General features: G+C 42.0%; 1 protein-coding gene across 2 annotated transcripts in view; it reads right to left on the bottom strand.

The window, feature by feature from the left end:
* Positions 1–1,895: 1,895 nt before the first annotated feature.
* Positions 1,896–18,426, bottom strand: part of EIPR1 (EARP complex and GARP complex interacting protein 1) — a 147,922-nt gene continuing 131,391 nt past the window's right edge. For both annotated transcript variants that reach the window (XM_075269117.1, XM_075269118.1), the window contains 3 exons: positions 13,348–13,515; positions 9,392–9,559; positions 1,896–2,471 (listed from right to left, as the gene is read on the bottom strand). In XM_075269117.1, coding sequence (XP_075125218.1) covers positions 2,297–2,471; positions 9,392–9,559; positions 13,348–13,515 — 511 coding nt within the window. In that variant the 3' untranslated portion in view covers positions 1,896–2,296. The remainder of the gene's footprint in view (positions 2,472–9,391; positions 9,560–13,347; positions 13,516–18,426) is intronic.

Consider the following 18,426-nt stretch of genomic DNA (forward strand, 5'->3'; position numbering starts at 1 on the left):
ATGAAAATACAGAAAACTCTTTGAATGAGAAGGTGTGTCCAAACTTTTGATCTGTACTGTATATATATATATATCTATCTATATATCCTTTGCCAGTAATGCCCTAACTGCAGTGCCAGAACCCCTATGGTGGTGCCCATAACTTTTACATTGACCGTTTATATACTTGTACATTCCACCAACTAATGCTGAGTAGAGGTGCATACACCATGAGGAGAGGTAAGAACTTTGCCCCAGGCGGCATCCTTCCCTGACTGCATGGGGTGGGGAAGGGGAGGCAGAACTGTACACATATAAGGTGCATTTGTGCACTTTACCAACTGTAACATCACCTGCCCGTGGTTGCTGGAGGTGAATTTATCACACATTTTTCATGACACCTCCCAAGGCACTTTTCACAAAAGTGGGTGAGGTTTTACATGAGAGCTGTGTCTTCCATGGACCAAGGAATTTACAAAAATGAATACCAGAAACTGCAGTTGATGATAACACAAACCCATGCCACCATATTATTATCAGCAGTGAATTTGGGACCTAGTGTATGTTCCCACAAAGGAATTTGCTTAGAGAGAAAAAACTTTCTTCAGGAATTTTGAAGTAGATTTCGGAAACGTATTTTGAAAACTACTCCAACTGCTTAAAAACTCTCCAAAATCTGCCTCCTATTTACTTTATTAGTACTTTCAGCTGGAATCCAACTGAAGAACGAGTAGGATGCTTCTTATTTCTGCTAAGGGTCCATTCACACAGTTTTTTGGTGCTGATTTTGATGCTGAATCCGCATCAGAATCCACATGGAAAAAAGCCTCCCATTGACTTTAATGGGTTCCGTTTTCTGCTAAAGGAACCCATTGAACTCAATGGGAGACCATTTTTCCACGTGGATTCTGACACGGATTTAGCATCAAAATCAGCACCAAAAAACTTTAGCAGAAAAAGGAACCCATTTTAGTCAATGGCTAAGGCCCCACATTGCGGAAAACCAACTTTTTTTGTTGCAGATTTTGCTGCGGTTTTTTGAGCCAAAGTCAGGAGTGGATTAAAAGGGTATTCCCATAACTCTTGTTCTGTAGCCTCCAGGCTCTGTGCTCTCTTCACTTCCTGGATTTCTGGGCACATTGGTGGGCGGGGTTTCACTTGCTCTGCTGTTATGTTTGCAGTCAGTAATGAGGGATTGGTCGTAAATGCATTACCACAGTATAAAGCTGATGTGGAAACTGATGTAGCAGAGCTGGATTTGAGTCAGCTTGCATTACATACAGAGGTAACGGACTCCTTATCTCAGCCCTTATCAGCCACAATCAATTAAACTGGCTGATAAGTGGAAAAGCTGAATATAGCACAGTGATCACGGAGCTCACACCTCCCCCCTTCCCTATCTGAGGAGCTCCTTTGCTTGTCATCCAAACCTAGCAGTATCGATAGGATGCTTTTCATGGGACAACCCCTTTAATGTAGAAGTATAAGGGCTTCTTTTATATTTCCCATTCCTTTTGTAGCCATCATGGCTTTGGCTCAAAAAAAAAGGAACAAAATCTGCAACAAAAAAAGCTGCATTTCCGCAACGTGGGGCCTTGGCCAATGGGAGGCTTTTTCACCACGTGGATTCTGACACAGATTCAGCATCAAAATCAGCACCAAAAAACTCTGTGTGAATGGACCCTAAGTGAAAAGATAGGGTATCAGAAAAAATCAATCTCCCACTGAAATAAATAGGAGAAAGATTATAGGTGTTTTTTGGAATGGGAGCCAAATCACAGTCCAGAAATATATTGTATATTGCTTAAAGGAAATGTACTCTTATTTTTAAAAAAATTAAATCTGTTATTTTTAGGGTGTGAATATATCCTAAAAATGTCAATCCTGATTAAAAAAAAATTAAAAAATTTGCCCATTTTTAAGCACTACACAGTATATTATCTGGCCCATGATTTATCTCCTCCTCCACATAGCTATAATTCACACATCATCATCATCTTGTACAGTATATACAAAAAAGTTTCCATGTGCCCCATAGCCTCATCAGATACACCCAGTTTCCGATGACGGAATAAAACCAAATATCTAGATGACAGACTTAGCTGACATCTATTTCATTAGGATAGAATATCCCTGTGTCTGAACACAACAATCTAAAAAAGGTCAGGCCCGGCCCAAGATGCGGTCATTTATTACAAAGCTCTCCAATAAACAAATATAATAACACATTTCAGATGCTCGTCTCTCGAGTCTCCAAATTACAGGAAATAAGCTGTCAGTGACATGCAATCACTTCAGCGAAAAGCAAACGAACAAATTACAGCAGTATGTTATATTTGAGTGCTCTTGGGACTCGGTTAATAACCAGCCTTCCATCATAACTTAAGGAAGCAAAGAGCCAGGGGTCTGCGGAGGACCATTCCACGGCATACACACTGTCTTCATGCTCTTCGTAGGTAGCTATTATACTGTCCTGGAGAGGCTCTTTTGTTCTAAGAGGGAAACAAGAAAAAAACAATTAGCCGAAAGGAAAAAAATTCAATGTCACGTACTTGTCGAATGTGTAATTATAAGCATGGAACAAAAATGACAGCAAGTCTCAAACATCATCGGGACATCCTGAGGTCATCAATCTCGTAGATGCTTTATACCCATTGTCTTGTATTCAGAAGGAGAATTTTCATTTGCTTGGGCACTTTAACCTGATTTATTAGAAGAATGGATGGCTGGTGATAAAAAGTTTTAAAAAATATCATCAGAGACTGTGGAAAAGATCAAATAGTGTACTTGCTTGGACTGTGCCACGCTCCTAGGAATAGTCCACTGTGCTTCATGTTTTGAATTGTTTTGATATGCGCATAAAGCTCACAACTATTCCCTGTGACCTGGGAAAGAAGCTGAGCTCTGGGATATATAGGGTTATATGATAGAGGAGAGAAGCTGAGCTCTGTGATATATAGGGTTATATGATAGAGGAGAGAAGCTGAGCTCTGTGATATATAGGGTTATATGATAGAGGAGAGAAGCTGAGCTCTGTGATATATAGGGTTATATGATAGAGGAGAGAAGCTGAGCTCTGTGATATATAGGGTTATATGATAGAGGAGAGAAGCTGAGCTCTGTGATATATAGGGTTATATGATAGAGGAGAGAAGCTGAGCTCTGTGATATATAGGGTTATATGATAGAGGAGAGAAGCTGATGTTTGTGATATATAGGGTTATATGATAGATGAGAGAAGCTGAGCTCTGTGGTATATAGGGTTATATGATAGAGGAAAGAAGCTGAGCTCTGTGATATATAGGGTTATATGATAGAGGAGAGAAGCTGAGCTTTGTGATATATAGGTTATATGATAGAGGAGAGAAGCTGAGCTCTGTGATATATAGGTTATATGATAGAGGAGAGAAGCTGATGTTTGTGATATATAGGGTTATATGATAGATGAGAGAAGCTGAGCTCTGTGATATATAGGATAATATAATAGAGGAGAGAAGCTGAGCTCTGTGATATATAGGATTATATGATAGAGGAGAGAAGCTGAGCTCTGTGATATATAGGGTTATATGATAGAGGAGAGAAGCTGAGCTCTGTGATAAATAGGGTTATATGATAGAGGAGAGAAGCTGAGCTCTGTGATATATAGGATTATATGATAGAGGAGAGAAGATGAGCTCTGTGATATATAGGGTTATATGATAGAGGAGAGAAGCTGAGCTCTGTGATATATAAGGCTATTTAGTAATTATAGATGAGCAAGTGAGAGAGGCCCAAATAATTCCTGAATAAAGACTGAATACTCTATACTACCGGGAATATTCCACAACCTAACACGATCTAGTATGGCATACAAAGTAAATCACAATCATTTTAGCCAATATAAAACCTCCACACAGTGTAACTATGATAATACCCATCTACAGGGAAAGGGAAGACATATTTATACCAGGTAGTGACAATCACTGATGGAGTTAGGCTGGATTCACACTAGTGCTGGAGTCTCTGTAGGAGACTCCTCTGCTGAAATTGTCTAAAATCGGCGGGGAGAAAAGTCCTGCGAGGAGGACGTCTTGCTCCACCGGTTTCAGTGTAAGTCTGCGGAAACTGTGCGGACCCCATTACAAGCCTATGGGATCCGCAGGTTTCTGTGTGTAACCACTTTTTAAGCAGATAGGGTTTCAAGGGGGTTTCCCCCTTGAATATGGTTGGCTCCCCTTTGTCTTATCCTGCCCTACACAGGCTACCTGACAGACCAGGGCCTTATTATATTAACTGATAATTTGGGAATGGTGGGAACTAGAGGAAAAATTCCAACCTCGCTAGAATCAGTGGAGCAGCAGCTATTAAATGATGTAAAGGGCTGGTGAAGGTGCTGAAAGGTCCTCTTTAACCACTTCTGGGCGGCACGTTAGGTATATTTGTCTGGGTAGTGGTTTTCTTGTTCTGCAAGGATGTACCAGTATGTCCAAGCAGTTTCAAGGAGCGGTACGAAATCATGCAGCTGCTGAAATGGGAGACAGCTTTAACTATGGCTGGAACTCCCATAGATAAGCCAGGGAAGAATTATTACCGTCCCTGCCTTCCCGATCGCTGTGTGCAGAGCATTCAATGAATGCTGTATACACAGCTATGGTCACCACCATGATGCGGCTGCCCTCTGACCCGGCGGTCACGCGATCTGCCCGGGATCAGAGACTGTTAGAGCTGCTGGTTCCTACGGGATCAGCTCTATAGTTATGGGCAGGAGGCTCTATTCCCCCTGCAACTGGGGCTAAATGTACTAGTCCCAGTTACAGGAGAGATCACCCTCCCCTCCCCCCCCCAAAAAAAAAATTGTGATCAGGTGTTAAAAAAAAAATTAAAAAAAAATAGAAAATTAAAAAGCTAAATTTAAATAATTTTTTTTTAAAAAAATTAAAATAATATGTCAACAACACACCCTTATTAATGGTTGTAGCCCCACCCCCGACGACGCTATACAAAATAAATATTACCGTAACGGAGAGGAAAAAAGCTTTTATAAAGTTTTTTTTAATAGTGCTTTGTGCCATTAAATTAAAAGAAAACGAATAGTGAAAAACAGACCCGTTTTTTCCTACTTTTTTGTTTATATTTTCCCAGATAAAAATAAAAAAAATTAAAAACACATGCAAAAGTAAAAAAAACATAAAAATACAGCCCTGTGTGTGACCAAAACAAAACAAAACAAAAAAAAGACAGAAATTAGTTGAATAACTCAAATCTTAAAAATGTTACGGCCCTCAAAATGGAACATACAAATAAAAATGAAAATCTATCAGATCCTGATCCACAAATTGGCCCGGTACTGAACTGGTTAATGTCCTATTTCCTTGAACATCTTGTTAGGTAGAAAAACAAGGAGAAAACCATTATTTTCCAGGTTTACACCAACCATACATTCTGTAACACATGAACATATGTCAGATTCTAACCCCTATAATAAGGCAATTACAAAGTGCAAATGTCGATTCTTTATATTCAATATACTGTATACTCCTCATCTCTTACAGTGTCATGTTGCTTAGGAACTAAGTGTATAGTGGCCCTGGTAGTTCTGGTCTTCTGTGACCCGATCCATACCACTCCAGTATGGATTGTGAATTTACAGATACACGCTTAACACCTTCATTTCCGCCTCCAAATTGCACATGGACTGAAAAGCAATATATTTCAATTTGTACAATTGTGAACAATTGGGAAAGACTTTTGTATGGGTATGATTCATTCCCAATTTGCCTAAATGATGATATTCCTGGCTGTAAATACTTGATTTGCACAATATATAATGACTTATAGAGAACTTTTTCACCACCTCCCCCATACACAATGCTTTGCATCCTTCAATAGGTGTCGCTCAACTTATTCTGCCGCCAGTTGGAATTTTTTGTCTAGCCCTAACCATTCCCAAGCAATCAATGTTTTTACTTTCAGCACAATTGCGCTCTCTGATGTCAGGTGGGCACCCCCTGTGTTTCTTTTACAGCCTAGGACAGCCCACTTGACAATAGAGAACATAATGATTGCTTGGGAATGATGGGGGTAAGGCCTCATTCACATCTGTTTTGGTAATCCGTTCGGGGGAGTCCGCATGGGGACCCCCCGAACGGAATACCAAACACACTGGCAAATGGTGTGCAGTGAAAGTATATGGACCCCATAGACTATAATGGGGTCCGTGTGCTCTCCGCACGCTGCCCTCATGGAACATGCAGACAGAAAAGTAGAAAATCACTGCAGACAGGACAGGAGCCTTTACAAAAGGCTTCCGGCTGTCATGACAATGTGATGTCAGCCCTGGAGCTTGCTCCAGGGGCCGGCAATCATCGGCAAAATGGTGGCGCCCACGCACTGCTGGGAAAATGGCGCCTCGCATAGCTTTGATCGAGGCGCCAGAAGGGTTAATGCTTGGGCACTGACCGTGGGCATCAGCGCATGGTGTCTGTTGTATGAAACAGCAGACACCAGATGGCTATAGCGGCCACCTTAGTTAAACACCCGGCATCTTCCATACTAGTATGGCGGATGTCGGGAAGAGGTTAAAGCGCTACAATTCCCATGAAACCAATTTCATTAAAAAAAATCATGAAATGCTAGACCACAATCCACAAAACAACAACTCGGTGGCTACCCAAAGAAACATATAGGGCAGACATCTCGTGACAGAGTATCATAAACTCATATTGTTTTTCAATAATGTCCAGTAAAGAGAATATGGCCGGACACATCTGTAGTCCACGCCAGTCTCACTACTAGAAGCCGATGAGAAGGGTAAGAGAAATACATTTATAGCCTGCTGTCATTGATTTTAGTTTGTTCTTAGCATTATGGTAAAATTCCCATGTTAAATACAGTGTGAAATTGTTCCAAATGCTTTGTCTCCAATGTCTTCCTTTGCGAGTATTTGCAAAAACATTTTGGTTATTGGGCTTTATCGCGGCTTAGAGCTGTTCCGATATTAAAACTCTGTGAAATGGGCAGGCTTGTACGCATGCAGCGTCTTATGCCGCTACCTAAATCTCCACTTTTCTTGACATTAGCAGAGATTGAATCTTTTCAAAGAACGCTTTATCAAAGCCCTTACATGGCAGGATTTACCTCATGTCTGAGGCCACATTTATTCGGATTTGCAGCAAATGACGCCATTGGAATTGTATTAAACCAGCGTGTATTAAATGAGGTCAAAGATATTCCATACAAAGTGACATAGAAATAATCAATAGCTAACAGGCCATTATTTTTTTTTTCCTTTTAATATATGAAAAGCTTTCCTGATACTAAGCGATGCAGGTTAAGGAGGGTTGTCCGTTTTGGAAAATCTCCTTTTTGTTCGCAGTGTCCGCAGATGACAGACTGATCGTAGGGAGTCCCGCGGCTGGAAGCCCTGGCGATTGGCTGTAATCTGTTAGTCAACTTGGCAGCAAGTGCTTAATTTCTCTGCAATATCGCCACAGGGAAAATGAAGCATTACACAGTATCTGTTACATAGTCACTGACATCTCCACAATCTATGCATAAATCAATAATACAAGCAAATGTAAGAAACTGTGTAATACATCGTGTTACGGAAAAATGTTTGTTTCTTAGAGTGTAACTAAACTTTGGTACAACCTTTGATCATTCTGGCAGTACACTGTCTACCAATAAGTATTTGGACACCCATGCGAATGACGATATCTGTCGGGTCACGCCGTCCGCCGTTAAAGAGGACCTTTCACCACCTGGGGCACACGCGGTGTTATATACTGCTAGAAAGCAGACATGGGAAAAATATGCAAATCTGTCTCCCAAGATGTAAACAGGGAGACAATGCCTCTGTTATGCTGCCCTCTATAGCAAGCACCCTGAACATCATGCCCGACTTCCCAGAAGTCTTCACTGCATAATGCAACCGTAGCTGAGAAATTGATTTGGTTATAACCTCGCATCATGCAGTGAAGACTTCTGGGAAGTCGGGCATGATGTTCAGGGTGCTTGCTATAGAGGGCAGCATAACAGAGGCACTGTCTCCCTGTTTACATCTTGGGAGACAGATTTGCATATTTTTCCCATGTTCCCTTGCAGTGGAGCAACTATGGCTGTATAAGTCTCCACACACCTGAGAAGGTGGTCCCTCCCTAAGGATAGACGTTACCCCCATAATATAGAAAGCAGACAGTGACTGAATTCACCGCACTGTTGACTTTCCCATTCTGTGCCTCCGGTGAAGAGCTATTGGTGCCGGTACCGTAGCTCTTCACAGTCAGAAGGGCGTTCCTGACAATCAGTCAGGAACGCCCTTCTTCACAGCAGCACCTATAGCGCTGTACTGTGAGAGCGGTGAGGAACGCTTCCTACCCTCCTGATAGTGCTCATCCATAGACGAGTACTGGGGGGGGGCTTTCTTCACCATACTGCAGCTCAAATTTTTATTTTATACTATATTCTGTATGTTCTTTCGTACTGCAGAATATGTAGGACAGATGTAAGAATCTGCTCACTGCCACGTGATTAAATCAATAGTGACAACATCAATATGTTATTCAGGACAAACACATCATCTGGAAAAAAAAGTCAAGAGACTGGGACAAAAGGCTTTGTAAGATTACAATATTAATGGCCTATCCTTAGGATACCCTTAGACTATCAATATCGGACCATTCTGACTCCCAGCACCACCACCAAGCAGTTGTTTGATGAGCGGTGTAGCATCTTCATTGCTGACAGACACCAGAAAGCTGTACACCTAGTAGTGACTGCTGTGGGTACTGCAGCTGTATCCCGTATAAACATCCCCAGGTTCAGCTGATTCAGTGTGGAAGGTAGGATTCCCAATTAGGACTCCTGATTAGATATTGATGGACAATTTTAGAGAGAGATCATCAAATTGCGATCTTGGAAAGCCCAATTAAATGTGTACTCCAATCTCCAGGCTCATATTTAATCTTGTAGCCCAAGTTAACTCGAGTGTTTTATCCAATCGCTTTATCTATCTTGCACTGTGTTTTGAGTGTTTACTACTCGCTGCATAAGTTTCAGACCACCATTGCTATCTAGCAGCAGTGGCTAGGTTAGTGACATCATTCCATGGTTAGAGCCACCTCAGTTCTCTTCTTTTCACTGTGACTGACAGCGAATTCCAGTCTCAGGAGCCTGACCTATAAAAAGCACAGACTAAGCCAACCTACCAACTTGTCACTCAGAACAAAACGTGGAGAGGAGAGGAGACAGGAGAGCGGATGAAAACCTCAGATGAGAAAACCCCTTTAATGTAAGACTTCCAAATAATTTAGTGTTTTCAGGACCATATGTAAATAATGTATACCGTGAATGTGACCTGCAAAGGTGAAGATCCAACCCAAGAAGGCAAACCATTCAAGTACAAGTAGTTAGCAATCTTTCTTTCTTAACTTACCTCTCTTCATGTTGATTGTCTTCTTGGTCGCTTAGATCTTCATCATCAACAAGGTGTCCAAATGGCTCAGAAGAAATGGAGACCATGTTTGACAGGATTACACGACTGTCACTGCTCCCTGTCAAGACCAACTGATCATGGGAATGGTTGTACCTGACACTCCAAACCCTGAAATTGCAATAACACCAATAAGTATATTCTCCCATAAGATACAACATTGGGCACAGAGAAACACACATGTACAATGCCGAGCAAATGGTCCTATTCTAATCAATACAACATGTCTCAGTAAGGCTGGATTCACACTTGCTTTGGGGACTCCACCACAAAATCCGCTTAAAATTATTGGAGTCAAAAGTTCTGCAAGGAAACTGGGCAGACCCCATTAAAGTACGGGTCCTCATGTGGATCTGAAGGATGAAAATTGGAATGCTAGTGTGAGCCTAGTGTAAGCTAGGTAACCTAGTCTCTCCATGCCAGATATCAAACTGGGTGGGAGATTGCCCATTTTTCTTTTTCAAACTCTGGAAACCCCTAAAAAAAATAATTTCTGGGGCGACCTTACAAATATATATTTTTTTTTTACCAAAAGACAAAAAACGTCCTAAGGCAGCAGATAATGTTGCATGAAGTCATACAGACATCTTCCCAACCAGAGAATCAACATCCCGTAATGGATTTCCAAGGCACTGCTATTGGGAATCACTTATCTAGGGGGACACTTTATCTGGGAATGACTATTTCACTGACTTCTTTAGAAACAAAAAACAGAGTCACACGTACTGTTGCCTTATAACAAATGAACCCTTTAAGGGGTTGTCCAGTAAATATTTTTTTAAAAACTCCCAGTTTATTTTCTGGTAGGCAGTCTAGTGTTTAGACAGTATGTGACTGCACAGGCCAGTGACAGGCTCCAGTGGGAATATGATTGGCCACCTGGAAGGGCATTGTAGGGACCAGAAGGGTGAGGTTGGGCTGGATCGGGGGCGGTCATAGTTACTTTATTATTATAATTCAGACCTAGCAATTTTTAAATGTATTTAATAGATAAACCATTTAATTGCGATCAAACCAAGGCGCAAATTGCCTAAATTTTGCATTTGCTCCCAGTATTTGTGCTCTTATCCTTCACATTTTCAGGTTTTCTTCCACATTTTTTGTGTTCTTGACATAGGGCTGTTAAATTGTGATCCCATCTAGAGACAGGGGCCGTATGGTGGGTGAGTATACAGTTTGTAGAATATTTAATGTAGAATTTTAAAGTAGAATTTAAAAAAAAAAATAAATATCTGAAAATAACCCGTTTTTATTATCTTGAATCCCGAAGCATCCCTTGCATTTCTGTTTATAGCGACCCTATTCTTCAAATATACACGGTAAAAATAATGATTTAAAAAAAAAAATCCATAGTATGACATGTGTTAAAAATATTTTTCTTACACTCAACTGTGTGAGGTTTCCATAGAAACCCCCGGCTGTACAAGGCCCTGGGGAGTCGTCCATTTTGACCTTCAAGACAGACACATCATCTGCTAACGTCTACTGAAAGAAGCTCCGAATCCTCATTTTATTGGAAATAACCTAAATTATATTATTGGATGCATTCTGGAACAACTAAAAATACTATAAGGCAAGCAGCCATTTTTGCTATCATATTAATCATACAGTGATATCCTTCTTAAAAAAATTGGGTTACCTTTATTTTTAATGTTGAACTTCACGATGATATCTTAAGTGCAATTGTAAAGTAATAATCAACTGAAGATAATATATATGTAAGGTCAATGGGCTGACCCTGTAGTACCTTTCCCAACCACTACACAGTGTACAGAGTTTTGCAGTAGGTGCAAACAGCTGATCTACAGGGGTGCCAGGAGAGGGATCCTACTCTTGGATGTGCTATTGGTGACCTATTCTAACAATAGATAGTTATACGCACACAAGTCTTGAATGACCCCTTTAAAGAGGACCTTTCATGTCCTCAGGCACATGCAGTGTTATATATCGCTAGAAAGACGACACTGCGCTGAGATTCGGCTTTCCCGTTATGTGCCCCGGAGCTGGAGATATTGGCGCCTTCCTGACAGTCTAACTGGGCTATGATGAACTTTGGAGCAATAATGCCATTGCCATTGGTCCATAGAGGTAAATGTCTATGCCCTCCATGACCCAAATATTTAATATATATATTGACAAAAAAAAGCTACATCTCAGCAATGGAGGGACTAGCTGTTTGTATGTATGGAAATCTTTTCAATATGCCAACAAAATGGTCTTCCATTGTTCTCCTCTTCTCTAGAATGCTCATGCATAACCAATGCAGGCATAGAGATAGAGGTTTGTGATTGCATCTGGACCTTGGAACATGAAGGGGCCCATAAGTTCCCCCTGCCTCTTAGGAGGCAAGTACTATAGATGACATGTCATATTTTAGATGGAGATACAACTAGAGATTTTGCACAGAGCATCAAGAAACACCTCTGGGTAGGGACTATTAGACCTTGTAGTGTACCTCCAATTTTAAAACAACTTTTCACAAATAAATACCGTATATACTCGAGTATAAGTTTTTGTGCTGAAAAAGTGCTCCTCGGCTTATACTAGAGTCATTACGGTAATTTTCTGCTAGCACGCCAGGAACGCAGTGCGGGCAGTGCGCGGCAAGCCCACAGACCCCAATATACTCTATGGGGCCTGTGCGTTTGAACTGCACAGCACTTGCAGTTGCGCTTGTGTTTCGTCTGTAGGGGTCCTCATGCGGACATTTACGGATGGAACACAACAGCATGTGTGAACCGGCCCTTACAGACCCGGCATCCGGACCCGGCATACAGACACCGGGGCGGGTGCCAGGGCCGCAGCATCGCCACCCCCAGTCCTCAAGCTCAGGGAAGGGGCAGACAGACAACCAAAACACCCCCTCCCCTTCCCCAGCAACTACTGCATCCAAAAATTCTGGCCAATTTAATTTTTGAATTTTTCCAGTAGCTGCTGCATTTCCCCCCTAGGCTTATACTCGAGTCAAAATTTTCCCAGTATTCTGTGGTAAAATTAAGGGCCTCGGCTTATATTCGGGTCGCCTTATACTCGAGTATATACGGTAATACAGGTGAAAGTAAAAGACTGTGTAATATATCTTATTGAAGAAAAATGCTTCTTTCTCCATTTATCAACCGCTTTCCTGCCGCTCCCTTCACCTAGACTTTTACTACTAAGAAAACCTGTATCCAAGATGGAGATGAACTGTCACAACCTAACACCCAAAAATAGATAACAGACTGACTGATAGGAAGGGGAAGGGAGGAAAGCAGTCTGACAAATGGAGATAAAAGCATTTTTCATTAATAAACTATATTACAAATTTCCTATATTCATTTATATTATTAATTTTTGAAAAATTGCTTTATAATTGGTGGTGCACTTTAAAGCATTGGCTATAAATAGCCTATGCTTAATACTCAATACTACCAAGTGAGGAGCCATAGCGAGTCATGTTCCATCAACGGTTGAATTTTACGGGATATTTCAACACAATTTTATGCCATAACCTTTTTTGGGGGGACCAATAAATAAGATGGAGTGTTGAATGACCAGTGTAAAAACCCCGGTCACTACAAATATACCCATCCCCTCTCCAAAGATACAATATTAGCCACGTGTACAATAATCTGCACTGTAAATTTGGATATTGTGTAATATTGTAAAAATTGCATTGAAATCCATTACTGCCATGTAGCATGTAACACGCAAGTGGAAGAGACACGTCCACACACTGCGTCTCCTTCTGCTAATCCGTCTAGTTGTGTGTTTAGTCTATTGTTTGCTAAAACACATACGTGTTGAGTTTGCTGGGCTGCCATCTGTGCCTATATCTAAGCGGCATGATGTAAATGGAACAGCTTGCTTTGCATACAACAGAAATAAACACTGTGAAACAGAAGCCCTGCAAGTCGTACCAATGAGAATGTTCCTCTAGTGTTTTCACTGGCTCATTAACATTCCTGGTATCCCAGAACTTCACTTTGCAATCATCTCCACAACTGGCCAAGTAGTACTGTTTGTTGGGATTGAAGTCAAGGTCCCGAACCAGCTGTCCATGGGCATTGTCTATGCAGTAGATCTGTCTGGAAAAAAACAAACAAATCACTTTGTGTAACCTGTGCCATCGCTAACAATACACAATGAAATTTCTCCAGGAAGCGTATCTGGCACCGCCAAGGCTGAATTGAAGCCAGGCATGAAGAATGCAAAACGTCTTCTTAGAATATGAATCATTGTTACATTTTAATTATTGAGCTGAGTTACAAGTGAAAGCCCCCACTGCATGGCCATAGAGTCTAATATAGCGGATATTACATGATGTATACCAGGACCCATTATATTAACCTAGCGTGCGGATAGATAGGTTAGGGTCATCTGCATCAAATAGTGGTTACCCCTTGTGACTTGGTGCCAAGAGATCACTGCTTTTGTCTTTGGAGCAACAAAGGTAACACCATTTACTGCTTTGGAGCAAAGACAATGCTCCCATTGCTCAAAAGAGCTCATTTGCATATTGGCTAAAATGTTGATATCTTGGCAAAGAAGGCAGCGATTCACAATGGGAAAACACTGTTAATTCAGATGATCCTAACCTATGTATATGTGGGTTGGGTTGACTTGTTGTGTTCTGGTGACAGACTCCCATTAAGGGGCTGTATACTTAATTAGAAATGGGCTTTATGGCGTTGTTCACAAATCAAGTCAATATTGTGAGGACAAGGTGTGACATTCATGACAAGCACTTTGTGATTTCTGCGCCATTTTATTCCCTAAAGGAAAATATTGGGGCAAATTTATGGAACCATCGACACCAGTTTTACTGACGCAAAAGGTGAAGAAAAACAACCCATGCTCACCTGTCCCCGGTGCTCCAGTGTCTTCAACCAAAGTCTAGTCCTGCCGGTCCGGAGTCTTGGTTCGATGGAAGTCTCCACCGCACGTGACCACTGAAGCCAATCAATGGCGTTAGTAAAAGAGTCAAGACGTAACTCGCAATGTCACCTGTAATGTCCTGTGTCCTTTCCTTAGGTCGCTGACTGGCCTCAGCAGTCACAGGTGGTGGGGACTTCTGCTAAAATAAGACCCTAGAGCAGCAGGACTAGACCCTGGTGGGAGACACAGGAGACCCGGGAACAGGGGACAACCCCTTTAGGGCCCCTTCACACGGTGTAAGCGTGCCGCTCATTTAGACACGTATACACGTGTCCGAGTGCAGCGCTTCAAAACAGAGCCCATTGATTTCAATGGAAAGAGCACGTATATGCCGAAAAAAAGTAGAGGCCACAAAAGGATATGCTCACATGTTGCACGCAATTCTCAATCAGATTACAGTACCAGAAAAGTGAACTAAATCTGATGTATGCACTACAGAAAAAATCTGCAGCGAAAAATGACCTGAGGTACAAATTTTAAATCTGCAATAAGTCAACGCAAATAGTGAAATCTGCAGCAAATCCAGAGGATTCCTGCAACTAATCTTTAGAAAAACCACAACATTTACTCCTGTGGGAACATACGTTTAAAAAGGAATAAAAATATTAAAATGGATTGCCTGTATGAGGATAGTCTTGAAGACAGATAAAGGGGTGTAGGGAAAAAAAACAAAAAACTCCCCAGTGTTACCAATGTCTACCAATCCGAAAATATCAAAAGTGAGTATCTGGCTAGTTGTTCTCACCTGCACTAGATGTTATGCAAGACTAGTGGAACAGGGACCATTACACTAGTGTGCAAATTTCTGTGGCAGGCAGGAAGGAGTTAACTGCATCGTGTTCCCCCTTCCTTCACAGAAAATAATACGATAGTAAGATATTTTAGAATTTCGGCTATTCCCGACTCAGTGTGAGCAAAGACAGAATTTCCCAGACAAGGTCAAACCTGTGCTTTGAATGAAATAAAGGAAACATAAACCCTCAGTCAAAACCGCCATAGACTTCTCAGCCCTCTCTATGAAGGCCTTAAAGGAGCAGTAAACCTGCACAGAGCTTGTGAGCGCTGTGTAAAGTGCCGATTTGTCATGTCTTATATTAACAATATAATATCGCATCTTATGGTTACTCGTTTTCTGAAGATAGGACGCTGATCCCGAAATACATTCTGCTTGTTATATTTGGAGTCAGGAAAGAATTTTTAGCCTAATATGGGTCATTTAGTATCTTCCACATGGAAGTTTTTACCTTCTTCTGGATCACTATTGGAGTATGGGTTGGACTTGACAGACCTAGATGTTTTTACCAAAATCATAAGTTATCATATGTAGGTAACGATATACATACATTGAGGCCTATCCTATCCTACTAATATTATAAATGTGAAAGTTTGTGCGTTGGATGTTTGTTACTCTTGCACGCAAAATAGACAGAATGGATTTGGATGAAATCTAGCACATAGATAGTGTGGACTCTCGATTAAACATAGGCTACTTTTTATCTCGGTAAATGACATGGCTTCACGACTGTTATGAATTTATATTCACATACTATATTAAACTGCTCTTGGCAGCAGCTGATAGAGCCAAATCTGTTACCTCTCTATGTAAACAAATGGATAACACTGAGTCCATTCTGTAAAAGCAAACAGAAGACTCTGCATAAATAAGTCTTCTGTGTCCTGTTGAGGAAGGAGGGGGAGACACAAATACAGAAAGTCAGAAGCAGACTCTGGACGTAGCGTGTTCAGACACTGACTTGTGAAAACACCTTTAATACAAATTGGAAGCTTCCCAATTTTAAACATGTCGAGGAAATGAAAAATCGAATTTGTTGCAAATTCCCAGAAAAAACAGAGCTATGAAGGTAGCCAGAAGTTAACAGACTTCTACTCAAGTGGAGCTGGCGAGGATTGAGCAAGCTAGGTGTCAGCTGCTCTTAGACCAGACGAAACGCTGGAGCAGACAGATCAACAATGCCAACAATATGCTCGTTATATGGCGTCCCAGAGAGCTGCTGAGATGCCGGAACAATCACAGGTACAGCGCAAGGAACAAGTTGAGCGGCAGGCCAGATTGAGAGCTGCTAAAACACAGGAGCAGATCTTTTCAGACCCCAGAGTATAATAATCGGAGGCCGACGGTGGGTACCAACATAATAAACTATGTTACTTACCTATCTCCACATCTGCTGCAGTTCTTGGTGGTGTCGGCCATCTTCAATGAAGTCCAGGACGTCACATGACCTGGGACGCAGGCTCGGGTCATGTAACCTCAGGGAGAGTCACAGAAGTAGGCCCGAATCTGCCCGGAGAGGTAAGTAACACGGTTTTTTATGTTCCCTTGCCTCCCCTGAACCCCTGATCATTATATATGAGTATAATAATAGTGTTTGTGTGGCCCGTGGCGACACTTACCGATCCCGGTCACTGCCAGGATCGGTAAGTAAATAGGGCCCATTACCGGTTGGAGTAACTCCAGCCGGTAACGGCCTATTAAGAAAAGAAAAAAAACGCAGCAGTAGCGGATTTCGCCGGGCCCCCTAATGTCCCGGGCCCTGTGGCAGCTGCTACCTCGGTGATTACGCCACTGATTCCAGCACAAATTCCTACGTGTGAACAGCCCCTTATACATATCACCTAAGGGGGATTGTCTCAGACTACTAAAGCTCAGTGTGCATAGAGTAGTCTTAGACGCTGCAGGCCATTTTACAGCAATAAAGAGGGGGCTGCGCACTGGATTAAAGGAGAGTGGATACCAGGAATTATATGCAATTATAGTGATATTAATATTACAAATTGGAGCGTCACTTTAAGGTTTGGTTGAAGAAAATAGCTTGAATTTCCAAAGGCTATATACACTCACCGGCCACTTTATTAGGTACACCATGCTAGTAACAGGTTGGACCCCCTTTTGCCTTCAGAACTGCCTCAATTCTTCGTGGCATAGATTCAACAAGGTGCTGGAAGCATTCCTCAGAGATTTTGGTCCATATTGACATGATGGCATCACACAGTTGACTCAGATTTGTCGGCTGCACATCCATGATGCGAATCTCCCGTTCCACCACATCCCAAAGATGCTCTATCGGATTGAGATCTGGTGACTGTGGAGGCCATTGGAGTACAGTGAACTCATTGTCATGTTCAAGAAACCAGTCTGAGATGATTCCAGCTTTATGACATGGCGCATTATCCTGCTGAAAGTAGCCATCAGATGTTGGGTACATTGTGGTCATAAAGGGATGGACATGGTCAGCAACAATACTCAGGTAGGCTTTGGCGTTGCAACGATGCTCAATTGGTACCAAGGGGCCCAAAGAGTGCCAAGAAAATATTCCCCACACCATGACACCACCACCACCAGCCTGAACCGTTGATACAAGGCAGGATGGATCCATGCTTTCATGTTGTTGACGCCAAATTCTGACCCTACCATCCGAATGTCGCAGCAGAAATCGAGACTCGTCAGACCAGGCAACGTTTTTCCAATCTTCAATTGTCCAATTTCGATGAGCTTGTGCAAATTGTAGCCTCAGTTTCCTGTTCTTAGCTGAAAGGAGTGGCACCCGGTGTGGTCTTCTGCTGCTGTAGCCCATCTGCCTCAAAGTTGGACGTACTGTGCGTTCAGAGATGCTCTTCTGGCTACCTTGGTTGTAACGGGTGGCTATTTGAGTCACTGTTGCCTTTCTATCAGCTCGAACCAGTCTGGCCATTCTCCTCTGACCTCTGGCATCAACAACGCATTTCCGCCCACAGAACTGCCGCTCACTGGATGTTTTTTCTTTTTCGGACCATTCTCTGTAAACCCTAGAGATGGTTGTGCGTGAAAATCCCAGTAGATCAGCAGTTTCTGAAATACTCAGACCAGCCCTTCTGGCACCAACAACCATGCCACGTTCAAAGGCACTCAAATCACCTTTCTTCCCCATACTGATGCTCGGTTTGAACTGCAGGAGATTGTCTTGACCATGTCTACATGCCTAAATGCACTGAGTTGCCGCCATGTGATTGGCTGATTAGAAATTAAGTGTTAACGAGCAGTTGGACAGGTGTACCTAATAAAG

This window comes from Leptodactylus fuscus, chromosome 3 (assembly GCF_031893055.1).
Source record: "Leptodactylus fuscus isolate aLepFus1 chromosome 3, aLepFus1.hap2, whole genome shotgun sequence".
In the NCBI taxonomy this organism is placed as follows: Eukaryota; Metazoa; Chordata; class Amphibia; order Anura; family Leptodactylidae; genus Leptodactylus; species Leptodactylus fuscus.